This window comes from Pogona vitticeps, chromosome 7, assembly GCF_051106095.1.
Source record: "Pogona vitticeps strain Pit_001003342236 chromosome 7, PviZW2.1, whole genome shotgun sequence".
Taxonomy (NCBI): domain Eukaryota; kingdom Metazoa; phylum Chordata; class Lepidosauria; order Squamata; family Agamidae; genus Pogona; species Pogona vitticeps.
In genome coordinates, this window is record NC_135789.1 from 4,461,082 (window position 1) to 4,476,332 (window position 15,251).

At 45.1% G+C, this 15,251-nt stretch overlaps 1 protein-coding gene across 7 annotated transcripts in view; it reads left to right on the plus strand.

Annotated features, from left to right (window-relative positions):
- TTLL10 (tubulin tyrosine ligase like 10) overlaps positions 1-15,251 on the plus strand; it is a 121,104-nt gene that overhangs the window by 92,965 nt on the left and 12,888 nt on the right. For 6 of the 7 annotated variants that reach the window (XM_078379245.1, XM_072977606.2, XM_078379246.1 and 3 more), the window contains 6 exons: positions 359-984; positions 8,486-8,578; positions 10,046-10,205; positions 11,119-11,237; positions 12,798-12,912; positions 14,750-14,835. In XM_078379245.1, the coding sequence (XP_078235371.1) occupies positions 359-984; positions 8,486-8,578; positions 10,046-10,205; positions 11,119-11,237; positions 12,798-12,912; positions 14,750-14,835 (1,199 nt within the window). The remainder of the gene's footprint in view (positions 1-358; positions 985-8,485; positions 8,579-10,045; positions 10,206-11,118; positions 11,238-12,797; positions 12,913-14,749; positions 14,836-15,251) is intronic. The other variant, XM_078379247.1, reaches the window with a different exon arrangement.

A 15,251-nucleotide genomic window follows, 5' to 3' on the forward strand; every position in this document is an offset into this window, starting at 1 on the left:
TTCTCTAAGAAGCTCAGAGAAAACTTGAGTCAAATCAAATTTAAATAGACTTATATACTTCCAATGACTTGAGTCGTTTTCCCTCTCGCAATGGGATTTCTTCAGAGACCGACCTCAACCCTCAGAGTTGTTGGCTAAGCCCTTCCAGTCACCTTCTCCCCCCAAAAAAACACACACTAAATGCAAGGTTCAGAGGTGAGGAAAAGCATGTACTATGATAAATAGGCATTTTTGGCCACTTGGGGGCGCCCCTCTAAAAAAGAGTGAGCTGAATATATTGTTGACTCTCACGCTAGAGAGTTGAGAGGTGTGACAGTGCTTGAATTAACCCAGGGATCCTCTTTGATTGTCTTCCCAGCCATTGTCCAGAACACAAATGGGCCTCGGCAAGAGAGCTTCCTGGAAAGAGGTCCATCTTCCACCCCCGGAGTGATCGAGATGAACCTGCTGAAGACGATGTAGGTGCTCAAGGCAGAACATCTTGGTCACAAGTGGGAGACGAAAAGATGGCTCTCCAGGTGGAGTCCTTGGTGGAATCCATTAGTAATTGTGAGCTGAGCAATTGCAAACCGATGGAGGCCCTGGATCTGCAAGACGTTTGCAGAGTAGGACCAAGGTTATCTGGGATGGACCTCATGGAACAAGATCAGGTTCTAGAGGCTGGGCAAAGCCAGCTGGCTTCTCCAGAAAGGCACCCTCTGGAGAGTTCGAGTACAAATATGGGACATGGCAGCCGTTCCTTGGAGGCGGGCCAAGCCCAGGAAGAAGAAGGATTTAAGGAGAGGACCATGGAGACCCAAACTCATGGGCAGGAAGCCTGTGAGAGACCAGGACTCATTCAAGACTCTCTCGGCAATGAGCCCAAGAAGTCCACCTTGAAAGCCAACTCTAGAGGGGTCTTAAGATGTGGTGGGAAGAAGCAGAAAAAGAAAAACCAGCCAGGAACTCAAAGAAATCCTTCACACTTTGGCGGGCCGGTATCAGGTGACTCTCAGAGCTTCCGTTCCTAAAAGTGAATGGCAAGGCAGTTTTGCTTCAGGGCATGGGTGGCATATACAGTATGTAATTTGGCAATTCCTGTAAAATTCCTTCATGCTACGCAGTAGATGTACAGAGACTCACAGGTGACATTCACTTCAAGTTCCTCAGATAGTCCACCCCTTTCTCATTCACTGGCATTCAAAGTCTCAATAATTCATTCTGAGACATTTGTAGGAGAAAGAATAAAAAAAATGTCCAATTACTTACAGTTGCGAACAGGTCAACAGCTAACAAACAACAGCTCTCAACAGACTCAGGGGAGGAGAAAATACACTCAGCAGATAGGCAGGGCTCTCTTTTAATTCAGACGTGGGAGGGAATTATTCATTAGAGCTGGATAGATGGTCAGTCACTTCAGCCCAGATAAGTCCATCCCAGCCACTCAGACCACAAACAGCATGCGAGGTTGTAAAAACGTCAGCAAAAGGTTGCTTCTTTGAACTACATCTCCTATAATCCTGGATCTTGATGGCTGCAGGATTTAGGGTATGGTGGTCCCCAACTCCTGATATTTTCCCATCTATAGTTCAGTCCTATTTTCAGTCTCAGAAGCCAGAATGACCAGTAAGCCACCATAGCTGTCATGTTCTGTGGCAGATACGCCAGGAAACGGGCTCTGTGGACTACATTTCCCATGATGCATCCCCATTGCCAAAACAGGTCAGGGCCTTCTGGGTGGTTCATACAAAAAACATCCTGTATGAAAACCAATCTTTATTTTTAACGGGATCTGTTCTGCACTGTATCTTCTCTATACCAGGTTGAGGATAGAAAGCAACCGAAGCCCCATATTTCTGCCTGCCAAGATTTTCATAAAATTAAAACCGTCCTTGTGAGACTTATAAAAAGAGAAAATTAGGAATCTGGAAAGAAATATAAAACCGGGGGCCCATTAGCAAGCCATTTGGCTGAAGGCAAAGCTAGTAGCTTCATTAATAGGGCAATTTAGCTGGTGGTGGTGGGGGTGCCAAGAAGGGGAGAAAAGGGGAAACCAGCAAATATTTGTATGCTATAAAATGTTCCCATGCCTTCCCCCTCAATCCGTTATTTTATTTTTCTGGCGGCGGAAATATCGGCTCTTAATTGCCCTATTACAGCCATGATCATAATAAAATTGATGCCGGTTGATTGCGAAAGCGGGAGGCGGTGAGACGGACCGAACAATATTGGAATAAAGAAATGGCACCTGGAATGAGGGTGAACTGGAAACAAATGTGCATTCGGAGCTGGGGCACACTAAAACCTGACCAGGGATTCTCTAATAGGGATGGGATTATTTTATGCCTCAGACTACAAATCCCATAATCCCCCAATTCTGGGAGTTCAGCCTGGTTTATAGATACTTTACAGGCACCTAAATGTGGCTCGCCTGAGAGAAACGGCCTCAGTGAGAAGGCTTTGAGGCCTATCTAGGCCTAGCTCCACTCAGCTTCCTGTTCAGAGAGGAAGCTCCCAGACAGCACTGGGGCAGGAACAGGAAGCTTGGGCAGAGTTAGGCCCAGCTAAGCCTCAAAGCCTTCCAATTCAGTCCTTTTTCTCCCAGGTGAGCCACACTTCAGGGTCTGTAAGGTGCAAGTCGAGTAGAACAAGAATTATGGGGTGTGTAGTCCAAGAAATGAAAAGCTTTATCCCTCCTCTCTAGCAATGCTGTCTACTAAGGCAAAGGATTCGAACTCAGAATCCGAACCTGGATCTTCTGTGTGCTGCATAGATGCCCTACCGCTGAGCTATGACTCTTCTCCGAAGCCTCCTTAAACCGGGTCAAAAACTTGGAGGTTGGAAACAATGTGTTAAATTGAGCACCCTAATTGCTAAGAGTTGTATTAAACATGATGAGAATGTAACTATTGCTTCTGGTCTACCAAACAATGTTTTGAAAGTGACTTTTTAATGCAACATTTTTCTTTTTGAAACTTCTTTTCCTCCCAGCATTGTTTAAATGTTAATTGAAAGTAATGTTTTAAAATTAACTTGGCCCGGCTTGGGAGCAGCATCTCCGTTTCACTTCCAACCAAACACTGAACTGCTGCTGGATAGCTTCAGGGTTGAGGTCTCTGTCTGTGGAGCCAGAGGTTGGGAATTCGAATCCCCCACTGGGCCTCCTTGACAGGGGCTGGACTGGATGATCTATCGGGTCCCTTCCAGCTCTGCCGTTCTAAGATTTTGTGACAAAAACAAATTCTGGGTCTCTAACAGCAGGACTCGGGCCATAAAGGTATGTTCAATACTTGGTGATGAAGATAAGAAACTAAAAGATTCACCCGCGTGGACGAGGAGTCTTCCACAGGCAAATCTCCTCGCAAGAAGCTTCTATTTTGATCTCCTGGTGTCTTTCTGCATATTCTAAGTGGAGACAAGTCCAGAAATTTAAATGCACCAGGCGGCCATCATGGCCTCTCACTCACCTTTGCTCAATATTCCGTGCTTTATAGGTCTTTTGAAAAACAACAACAAGCTGTACTGTGTAAAGTGCTCTATAAGTAACACACGTACATCAACAAATAATAAGAACAGACCCGGAAGGGTTGAATCAGACCCAATCTGTGACTCATCCCAGTATCATGTTTCCCAGAAGCCTGTGGAAACCACCAGCAAGTTAAACTGCTTTTGGCTAGGGAGGTTCTACAAAACCATCATAAGACTAATAGCTGCTGACACTTATCCATTAACACATCTAATAGTTTATTGATTTTATAATGTAAAAATCACCGTTTTACCTGTTTTCTCCTTCTCTCTCTCTTTCCTTGCATTCCAGTGGGTTAACCCTAACCCTAACCTTAACCTTAACCCTAACTTTAACCTACCTACCTACCTACCCACCTACCTACCTACCCACCTACCTACCTACCTACCTTTCTTTCTTTCTTTCTTTCTTTCTTTCTTTCTTTCTTTCTTTCTTTCTTTCTTTCTTTCTTTCTTTCTTTCTTTCTTTCTTTCTTGCTAAAGCCTCCTCAAGGCAAAATGTTAAAACCAATCAGATGCAAATGCAATGAAACACAGCAGCAGCACAAGAACTTTGAAAGCCACCGCAGCAAATTCAAATATACAAAAATGCAACTGGGTGTCCATTTAGAACAAAGTTAAGGCGGCACTGTCCAGGTTCTCAGAGCCCATTAGAAAAATGGTACAAGGATAACTGAAAAATAAAAATTAAAGAAGTCAAAAACGTGGTGGTACCTTAGACACTAACGGCTATATTTTAATGTGAGCTTTCGGGGATGGGTCTAAGGAAGTGGACTTGCCCACAAAAGCTGAACATTAAAATATAGCAGTTGGTGCTTAAGATTTTACAACGTTTTTGTTTTCTTCAGTGTTTCTTTTTCTTTTGTTTTTGCCTGAGATGAAAACCAAAAAACCTGACCGGGTTTACTGGGTAAATCCAAGATCCCATGTACAGAGAAATGCCTCCTGCTTTTTCTCTCTCTAACTCAACTTTTTCTGAGCCCTGCTTCTATATATATATTCCTCCGTCTTTTGTGTCCGCTGTCCTGTACATTTCCACGTTCTCGTAAAAGGAGCCTTATTCAGTGGTTATTATGCTTAATTATCACCCCGATTTGCCTCTCTGGAACCAAAGGGGATTTTAGAACCGTCAGCAAGGCCTTCCTGGCATCGGGTGAAGCAAGGCGACGAGGAACTTGTGAAGCCTGCAAGGACGGGATTAAAAATCAGTTCATACGCTTCTTCATCCACATAATGAAAAGGAAGTGAGATGTTTCAACCACGAACGTGGGAGGAAGTGAAACCGGTTGACGCACTGACTGCCTGGTATAGTCTGAAGAGGCAAACAGGGTCCCTGAACTCAAAGTGATGGCCACTGCAAAGAGAATGGAAAATTGCTTTAAATAAATATATATTTACTGCTTGAGCAGGGCTCCATTTGAAGGTTCATCTCCGGGGTCCAAACATCAATCTCGCCTCCCGCCCGGCCAGGCCAGTCTGAAAGCACTGGTCTGCGGCCTTCAATCTCCTCAGACACACCGGGTGAACAGATTTATGCCCCTGGCGATCACCATGCAGGCTGGCGTGGAGCCTTGAAAATAAATCAAAAACGGTCCTGAATGTTTGCATCTCCCTTACCTGCACCAGAGACTCGTCTGCCTACCGCTTGGTGGAGGGTTCGCTTTTGGAGGAGAATTTAGCCGGAGGAGTGTTCCTGACCGGCTCCCGAAGTAGGCCACTCGCTGGTGCTGGTCTTACCTACTACTGTCTAAAATATGGCAGTGGTGGCTGATGGGTTCATGAGTCCTGCCTTCTGTAGGGCCTTGAACAAGCTTCAAGAATAGCCCCAGAAAAAGAGACCAGAAAACTATTTGGGAGTCATTTATACCTAGAAAACCAGAGGGGATCCCTTTAATTGGAACCAACTTAGGATGTAATGATTAAAGGCATCATCCCACACTAATGTTTGATTTTACTCAAGGGCCACACACCTACTCTCCCTCCCCCATTACTATGGAATTGGCTGCCAAAATATGCATGTTTTTTCTATGGAAATCAGGTTTTTTTATTATTTGATATTTTCAGCAGCGGATAAGTAAATCTGTAGATGCTGATCCGGCCAATAGGGAGGGTCCTACTTTATGTGAAGTTGACCGGGGGGGGGGCGATGAGATTTCCTAAACCTCTCTAGCCTCCTGACCATTGTTTGCAGAGGATGCTTGAGGTCCCTGATGAATTGAATGATTTACGGAAGAGAAAAACAGGAATCTCCTCTCACTGGATAGAGGTACCTTCCATCAGCTGTGCCCTTCTGCTAACAGGAGGCGTGTCTTGAACTCAGAGCTCTCTGCCTGAATGGACAGATCTGTCAGTTTCAGTTCCTCCTAGACATACGGCCACTTTGTAAACCTCAGGTTCTTTCCACTGTGTTTATGAAGGAACATAGAGCTTTAGAGGATTTCTTATTCAAGAAGACAAGAAGTCAGGACTGTCACCAACTCTGACTGGCAGCTACTCTGAAAGGTCTCTGACAGATCTGGTGGGAGGTACCTTTCCCCCATCACCTGCAACCTGTTCCTTCTACCTGAGGATGTCAGGATTTGAACTGGACATCTAGGATGCAAAGCCAGGGTGAGCTACAGATCTTTCCCACCTTGAGTCAGAGAGGGGAAAATTCTGGTGGGGGCTGCCTGCCTGAGTCCAGAGTCAAAAGGTGACATCACAGATGCCCCATTGTGATCAGCGCCATGCGTCAGCTTCCGGAGGAGATGGCTTCTGGGTGGGGAGGAGACTTACCACCGGCTCCCCAGGAACAAAACGTTGGCAGGAAGAAGCTGTTTGGCGTCCCACCCTTCTTGACTCTCCAGAGACCATCATGCATTCCAGGTGGGCCCGTCTCTCTTGAAAGGAACCAAGGCATTCAAAGGCTTTGCGAGGAAATTTAAAATTCGTAGGGAATTCACCGAGGAAGACCAGTTAGAACTTGGGAAAGTGAGCAATTTTTGGGCCTCCAAATCCCAGAATCCTCCACCAGTCACGTTGGCAGCAAAGGTTCTGGAGAGTGTAGGCCAAGAAAAGTAACTTCCCAAGATCTAAGTCAGGCATCCAATTGTCCAAGTTCAGTCTTGCTTGCTTCTGTCGGTCATGGCTGTCCAGGGTTGTGCGAGCTGGTGGTGGAATTCGGAGAGCAATACCAGGTCTCGCACTCGCGTCCCCATGGGAATTCTACACCCATAAATGAATAGCTGAGGGAGAAAGCAACATCCTATTCTGGGGCGGTCACCTCAAGAGCCTTTTAAAAATTAAGAGAAGAGGATGATTTTTTTAAAAAACTCGCTTTCTGCCAGGCAGGCCTCGTTAAAAGTGCAGCCTTGCTCTCGAATGCAGAGAGTGTTCATTAATTAAATGGCAAGAGGCAGTCAGAAGTACTAACGAGGCTCAAGTGGAGATAGAGGGAGAGGGTAGTTGCTCTTAGCAAGCCAAGGTTTCTTCGCAAAAGCTTTGATTAAAGAAGGAGATGAATGGGCTGGAAAGGAAGCTGCTCAAAATCGTGAATTTTTCAAGGGTTCCATTTTGACAGATAAACCCGGAGCTGGAGTCGCACTCAGGCCCAACCTCATGGGTTCTTCACCTCCAAATCGCCTTTGGTCAGCCCCCTGACCCAACAATGTTCTACCATTTCCCATAAGTTCAGAAGGGGTAAAGAAAAGATACCCCTTCTGAAATTCAGAAAGTTACTTTTTAAAAAACTCTATAGTACCCCAAATCTCCTCGAGAGAATGGAAGTCATGGTCTTATAAGGTACCATTCTCAGATTTTGTCTCAAAACAAAGACGTTTTATCCAGGAGCGGAAGAAATATATTCGCTCATTCCTGTACATACCTTGTTCCTCTTTTACCACCTCACTCTGGTTCTCATAGAGGGTGCCTTGGTTTATAGGATGGATGGATGAAAGGCCTTTAGGAGCCAGTGAGAAAGCTTCTGCCCTTCGCTTAGGCTTCTGTTGGTACCCATATTACTACAAACCAGGGAAGACGCACAGGGGGACAACCACAGAAGGCAGAAGTAGAAGAAACAACAACTCAAGGATCAGAAGCGCGCCATCCAATAAGCAAGGAGGTGAGCCTTCACTATGGGTCCAGAGTAGCAGAGGTTTGCTGTTTCTGACATCCTCGCACGTTGGGTTGAATTTGGGACAAGTGGCTCATTCAACCTGTGGAAGCATGCGGGACACCCTCAGCTCCATGAAAGCAGCTGGACCTGCTTGAAACATCTCCTCACATTGCCTGATATTTCTTTACTTTCCTCATTCCAGTGTGTCCTTACCTGCAAAAACAACATCAAAAACTCCCTGCAGCACAAAAAGCCAGCATCGCAGGGTTTCTTCACAATGCTAGATTTCTACATGCAAAGCTCTTCCTTCCTTCCTTCCTTCCTTCCTTCCTTCCTTCCTTCCTTCCTTCCTTCCTTCCTTCCTTGCTTCCTTCCTTCCTTCCTATAATTCGCTGGATGGTAGTGGTACCTCGCTAGACGACGACCTCATAAAACGACAAATCCGCATGACGATGAGGTTTTGCAATTGCTATAGCGATTCACAAAACAGTGATTCTAATGGAGGATTTTCACTGGACAATGATTTGGTCCATGCTTCGTGGACCGTTTGTTCGCAAGATGACAATTTTTACAGCTGATTGGCAGCTTCGCAAAATGGCTTCCCTGTGTTTTCGGGACCCATGCTTCGCAGGACAGCCATTTTAACAGCTGATCGGCGCTTGCAAAATGGCTTCCCTATGGGCAATCTTCGCAGGACGACGATGTATTTTCCCCATTGGAATGCATTAAATGGGTTTCAGTGCATTCCAATGGGGAAACAGTTTTCGCATGACGATGATTTCGCTAAACAGCGATTTCTATGGAACGGATTATCATCGCCATGTGGGGCACCACTGTAGAATTGAAAGACGAACATTAATTAGAACACATTGTTTTGCTTCCATATAGATTCCAAGGGTGGTGCAAATAGGAGAGACAACAAATATCTGAGGATGTCTGAAAACGACGAGCTTGAAGACGTGCAGATCCAAAAGCCAAATAGTACGAAATTCTTCATTGCTGTTTCTCTTCCCCTCTCTCATGGCATTGATCCTCCCGTTGCCTCAACTTGCTTGCTTTTAAATGCATATCCTTAATGTGTGTGTTTTGTATGCATTTTTCCTCTATCAGCAAAAGTGGGTTTCTTTGCATTGTTTGAAGATACGCTTTTGGCCTCCTTGTGTGCATTTATTTGCATACATCTTGAAAAACTATAAAGCATCAACTGCAAGCTTCCCAGTGATAGGAGAACTGAAAATTATGTGTGCGTGCTTTTGGTAATAGTCTCGAGGAGCGTGGATTGCATAAATTTGTTCCATGTTTCAAGTCCATGCAAATTTATTTTCTTTTTCACTTGACACATCATCTAGCTTTGGAAGAGAGCAATATAAAGCTGGGAGACCCTAAGCAATTTGGTGTACTTTGGGGCTTTGGTGTCCCATCATCTCTTGCCCAAATGGTCAAGGGTCAGAGATGATGGGCATTTTTGTCCAAGATATTTGGAAGGCACCAAGTTACCTAACCCTGATCAAGAGGTCAATTGCTTTAAAGTAGAGGCTTTCAAACACTCTGCCAAATTTTAGGGACAGCTCTGCTAAATCTTGAGCTCTTTTGAGTGTGTCAGCACTGTGCTGATTTCCAAAGTTAGACCAATCAATTTAATGATATTTTTAAGGAAGTTTATTACAGTGGTGCTCCTGGATCACTATGAAGGGTCAAACTACACATTACATGTCATCTCAACAGAAATAATGTCAATGCTCCAGGAGATCTTTATGTCTAAGTAAACAAACTAAGTTACAAACTACAAGAGGTGAGCAACGTTTCTGTTATGCCTATCAGTTGCTCTCAGCACTTAAGAAATGCCCTCTTAAGGAAGTGCTCTGTGTAATGTGTAGTTTGACCCTAAATTAGACACTGGGTATCACTGGGGCCACTTGCACCCTTGTGTTCCATGCAGTCCCATCTTCCAGGAGCAAGTATTTCTATTTCGGTTTCCCCTCACATGGAACCTGGCATTTGTAGCAGCCAATTGGCTCCTTGGGCCAATTAGCAACTGTAAGGAGCTGGTTTTCTCATCTTTGGGGTCATATAATTGCTCCGACCTCTTTTCCATCTAATTAAGTGGCATAAATACATTTCCTGGTCTCGGATAAAGCACAATCCATCTCTCTTCCTCTCTCTTGTGTGCTGCTGAAACTTGGTCAGCTTGAATGTTGGCTGGGATCTGGACTTCTTGTGAGTCACAGTGGATGGCATAAACCACTTAGGGGGGGAGCCCTCCATTGATCACCCAAATCCATCATGTTGAACATACAAATCCAGTGTCTGCCCAAGATATTTGGCTGACAGACTGAGCAGCAAAGACAGCCTCCCCACATCTTGTTCCCAAAGCACTACCACCTTCACCATCAGAGTCCAGAAGCCTTCCTCAAAAACACTTGACCTCTTTTTTTTTTTTCATTCCAGGCATTCCTGACTTGGCTGAAGGGGAGCCAATAAGTGAAACCAAGTCAAAGGGGCCCAAAAATGCCCCCAAACCACCTCCCCGAGGGAATCTTCCAGAAGAAAAAAAGCCAGAAGAATCGGGGCCTTTCTTTTACATCGGAGGAGCTAATGGAGTAGAGATGTAAGGAGGCAGTTGGGTCTTATTTCACAAGGACGGAGTGTATCCCCCTCAGAGTTTCGGTCCGAACTTTATAGGAGTGATCAAAGGTGAACCAAGTTTCAGCACTCTGGAAAAGCTCCAGGAAAGTTCAGGCAAAAGCTTGGGTCCATTCCCAACCCACATTGAGGAGGACCTCAAAAGGAAGACCTCCTGATTCAGAGAGGTTGAGGTGCATTGGATGGTCTTTTGGGACTGGAGCCAGAGGAGGGGAGGAGAAGGGAGGGAGGGGGAACTCAAGAACATCAGAAGAGCCCTGCAGGATCAGGCCAAGGGCCCATCTAGTCCTGCTTCCTGTATCTCACAGTAGCCCCACCAGATGTTTCTTGGAGCACACGAGACAATAAGAGACCTGTCTCCTGATCCCCCTCCCCTGCACCTGGAGGGAGGGAGGAAGGAAGGAAAGACTCCACGTGGTGGAGGATGCTGAAGGAAAGGTTTGTGAAGGATGTGGAGACACTGGGTTGCCAAAATAACCTGCTGGCCACATGTTGGCCACCACTGCCACAGAGACTCCAGACCAAGGGGGGGGGCATTCGCCGATCATTTTAGGGTGCCAAGTCATAGAAAGAAGGCTCTCTTTCTTTGCCCGACGGTCCCTAGAAGGAGCGTTTCTCTGTTCCTCCCTCCCTTCCTCCCAAGCGAGAAGGATGGCTTGGCCCCTTCCCGTTTCTTCAGCGGAAAGCCAAGGCCCTGTCCCTCCTTAGGGTGAGGTTTGCAACCTGACTGTGCGGTGATGGAAGGGAGCTTTTTAGGGATTTCATGAAGCCTTGGCTAACGGGCGAGGCTCATGGTGCCATGTTTTGAAAAAAAAACCCAAGGTGCACGCATCACGATGCCAATCGATGAGGGAGGTCTTTGTCTTCTCTCTGTGCAGACTGAACATCTACGGCAAGAACAGGGGCTGGCAGCGTATCTATGACAACCGGCGGGAGGATTATATCCTGAAATGGTGCGAAACGAAGTTTCGGGACACCTATTACAACTTCAGGGAAGGTATGGGGGCCGACCGGGGGGGGGGGGGGGCAATGACAGCCATCCTTAGGCAGACTTCTCTGTGTGTGAACCGCACACCTTCGTTTCTCTCCGTTTTGTGGCAATTTTAAAAAGAGCTCTTCCCGGTGGTTTCCACTCATGATTTGTTTGCCAATTTGTGTAAAACATTTGTACCTTGCCTTTCTCTTTTTTAAAAAAAGGGACCGAGAGGGCTTGTATCGTTAAAAGACAATATTTAAAGCTAAAAACGGTAAGATTACAAAGACTAAGATGGATCAAGTCAATACACACATGAAAAAATGGTAAACAGAAGCAACATGAAGAAAACCTATTCAAAGCAGGAAGACGCAGCCATTTCTTTAAAAGCCCCAGTCACTGAGGGAAAGCTTGCCTGAGGAGAAAGGTCTTTGCTTGTTTGCGGAAGGACAGCAAAGATAGGGCCAGCCTGGCTTCCAGTGGGAGGGAGTTCCAGAGTCTAGGAGCAGCCACAGAGAAGGCTGTCCTCTGTGTCCCCAGTGAACACACGAGTGAAGGTGGTTGGATCAAGAGAAAGGCCTCTCTTGGTGATCTCAACACCCAGGCAGACTCATAATGGGAGATGTGGTCCTTGACGTAGTTTAGACCCAAGCCACTGAGGGCTTTATAGGTTAGAATCATCCCATTGAATTGTGCCAGGGAATGGACTGACAGCCAGTGGAGCTGCTGTAACAAAGGGGGTCTGTGATCCCTCTGTCTGACCCCAGTTAGCAATTTGGCTTCTGTGTTTGGAACCCCTCCCAAACTCTACCTTAGAAGTAGTCTGGGAAGGAAATACTATGAGGATAACAGGCTTAATTTGCTCAACAGGACGTTTAATGCTTCTAGACGTGAAGGATAGGCCACCTTCACGCCATGGTCCAGGAGATGCTCAAATGTACCCTCAGCGCTTTCCCACTCTTCGGCAAGGCTCCTGCTGTGTCCCCCGACACAGTCTTCTGTGACTGTGGAGAAATTCAATCCATGCACCACTTATATGTAGGCAATTCATGCCCGATCACATGCACCAAAGAAGATGGAACAAATGGCCGAGATGACACTGTTGAATTAAATAGTCTATTTAACATCACATTTTAATTTGTTTTGAATTTTGCCTGTATTTCATATCCTTCCATAATTTTAAATTGTGCCACACACTAATTTGACTGAAGGAAGACTTTATATTATCCTACAGTACTTGACTTCTGGAGAACAAAATGGCGGCCACCAGCCTGTGGCCACCATTTTGTTTCCATTTGCCAAGACCTCTATGCTGGGTTATTGTTCCTTTTCTCGGGGGGGGGGGGGAAGTAACTGAAGTTCCTTCTCCACTGCCCCAATTTTTGCTACCTGTGAAAGGAGTCTACAAAATAGCAGAGACTTAATTTAATTCTCAAGCTTAGGGAAGAGGTATTGCCACATCTGTTTCTCTTTCATTTTTGAATCTCTAAAATCGCGTATTCCTTCCACGCCATTTAGGAAGAAGGATATTTTTTTGTTCTTGTAAGTTCTATGACGCGGGTGAAATCCTCCATTTCCTCCCAGGAGAACAGCTGCTTTATCAGATCCCGAACAACAAAATCCTCACCACCAAGATCGGCCTTTTGATGAACCTCAGAGAGTACGAGCGGGTGATGAGGAAGATCAACAGAAACACAAAGTGAGCGCCACCTGGAGTGGTCCAGCCTCCTCTTTATCCTCTCCCACCTTTCTTGATGTATGGATCCATTTAGAACATCGATGGAGTTTTAAGGCCAATTTTATGAACCCGGGAACCTCTGAGGGGGCCACAGAACGAGAAGCTGTGGGCTGTGGAATCCTAGAAACCAATTCTGGGTTGGAATTCCACTTCCATGTGGTCCCCAACCTTGGGCCTCCAGATGTTCTTGGACTACAACTCCCAGAAGCCTTCACCACCACTTCTGCTGCCCATGATTTCTGGGAGTTGAAGTCTAAGAACATCTGGAGGCCCAAGGTTGGGGAACCACTGCTGTAGGACAGTGGTTCCCAACCTTGGGTAGGCCAGATGTTCTTGGACTACATCTCCCAGACATCCTGGCCAGGACAGCTTGTGGTGGCCACTTCTGGGAACGGCCGTCCAAGAACACTTGGGGGTCCCAAGGTTGGGGAGCCATTGCTTTTGGATAGTTCTCAAGTCCTCAGGGCTTTGAGGAACGGATTTGGAGCATGCTGGAGTAACAGAAGCCCGAGAGGTAATTGTTTGAGACTTCCAGTTGTCCGAGATTAGGAGAGGAAGGAGAACGGATCTTCAGAAGCCTAAACAGTAGTTGTACCTTTTAAATGTTATAATTATATGAATAAATGATAGGGTTGAGTTGAAACACTCATATGCCTCATGTCAACCTCATAGTGCCTTGTGGGATAAGAAGACCACTTTAGTGGTTTGGGAGAGGGGCTAAGACCAGTGAAATGTATACCCAAATTAAGAATCTTGATTCATTTTGTGACAGGTGAGCCTCTAGGAAGAAGCAGAACCTCCTTAGTACATGTTTATATATGCATCTTTCCCCTTGTCAGCCTGCAATATGATAAAGGAAACATGCCCTCACTCTGAATTGGCTCTGTTGTCCTTAATAATATCATCACCACTGGCATTACATTTGTAATGTCTGGTTTTCCACTTGACATGTGGAAAACAATCAGGGATCTGCAAGGTGGTCCCTGATAGGCTTGGATCAAGTTGTAGGCAAGGGACATGCGTGTGAAAAAGAAGAGGGCTGAAATAACCGTTAGAATGAGAGGGTCAATAATTTTAAAAGATGTATCCAAGCTGGAATTATTCACCGGAGTGCAGCTCAGTGTGGTTCCAAAAAATTATCAAACATCAAAATATATATATATATAGTAGCATTAGGCAAAAGAGCAGGAAATATGCAAATTATCCCAATTTAGAAAAATGTGAGTCAGCTGCAAGATCCTCTCTGCTTCTCAGTAACTGCATGCCAGGGGATGGATGGTGTTTCTTGATGACACTTAAAGGAAGCAGACGAACAGAGTTTTGTGAAAACCTTGATTTTGGAAAGGAGATACAACCTTGTTCCCATAGCAGTTGATAACAATATCTTAGAGTTAATTTTTACGAAAAGCAAATAGACACCAAAGCTCAAGAACAAAAAATTGACAAAATTTACTCTTCAAAAAAATCTGAATCAGATGCTGTCAGAGTACTGTATCAAATTCTACCTTTCAGTCATCTGACATTGTGAGATCATGATCACAATAGGATCGCTGATTGGGTGGTATGTTATAGGAATGGAAGGATCGCTCAAGGATTCAAAGAGGCTACTAGCTGCTTCCACTGAACTATATTGTCTTCATGGTGATGTGAGTCAATGAGGAAGATCCATCAGTGGTGTCTGACCCTTAACCCTTGATGAGCCATTCCATACATATGGCTTGCTCTTTGATGGCGTTTCCTATCCTTACGTGAAGAAAATGCATGTCTGAATGCATTGTTACCCTGAGTTTTTTTGCAGAATGCTGAGATTGGAAGACTTTTTCCCCGAGACTTTCCGCCTGGACACGAAAGATGAGAGAGAAATCTTCTTTGAAATATATAGAGGTGATCAATGGAAATTATTAGCTTTCCTCTGTTCATGCATTATACATCTACAAGTGGGATCCGATAGTCAGCCAATCAGCCATCTGGATGATAATGGATTTTGTTCACTTTCCATTTTTCACTTTTCCCCCTCACTAGCTCATATACACAGCAAACAAATTAAAACAGGCTGGTTGATCAAAAAGACACAAGTAACCCATCCAGGGCTTGTGCAAGTGATAGTTTGTGCAAAGAGACAACCTTTAACCATATTTTCCCATAATGCACATTTTCCAGAAATGCTCAAAATTAGTCCCACAAAGGCAATATATATATAGAAACATTTATTGATTTATGTACTGTATTTGCTTAAACTTGTAAACCCCCTCCCCCATTTACTCTACATTCTTTTGCATCAAAATATTTCAGGCTATGGA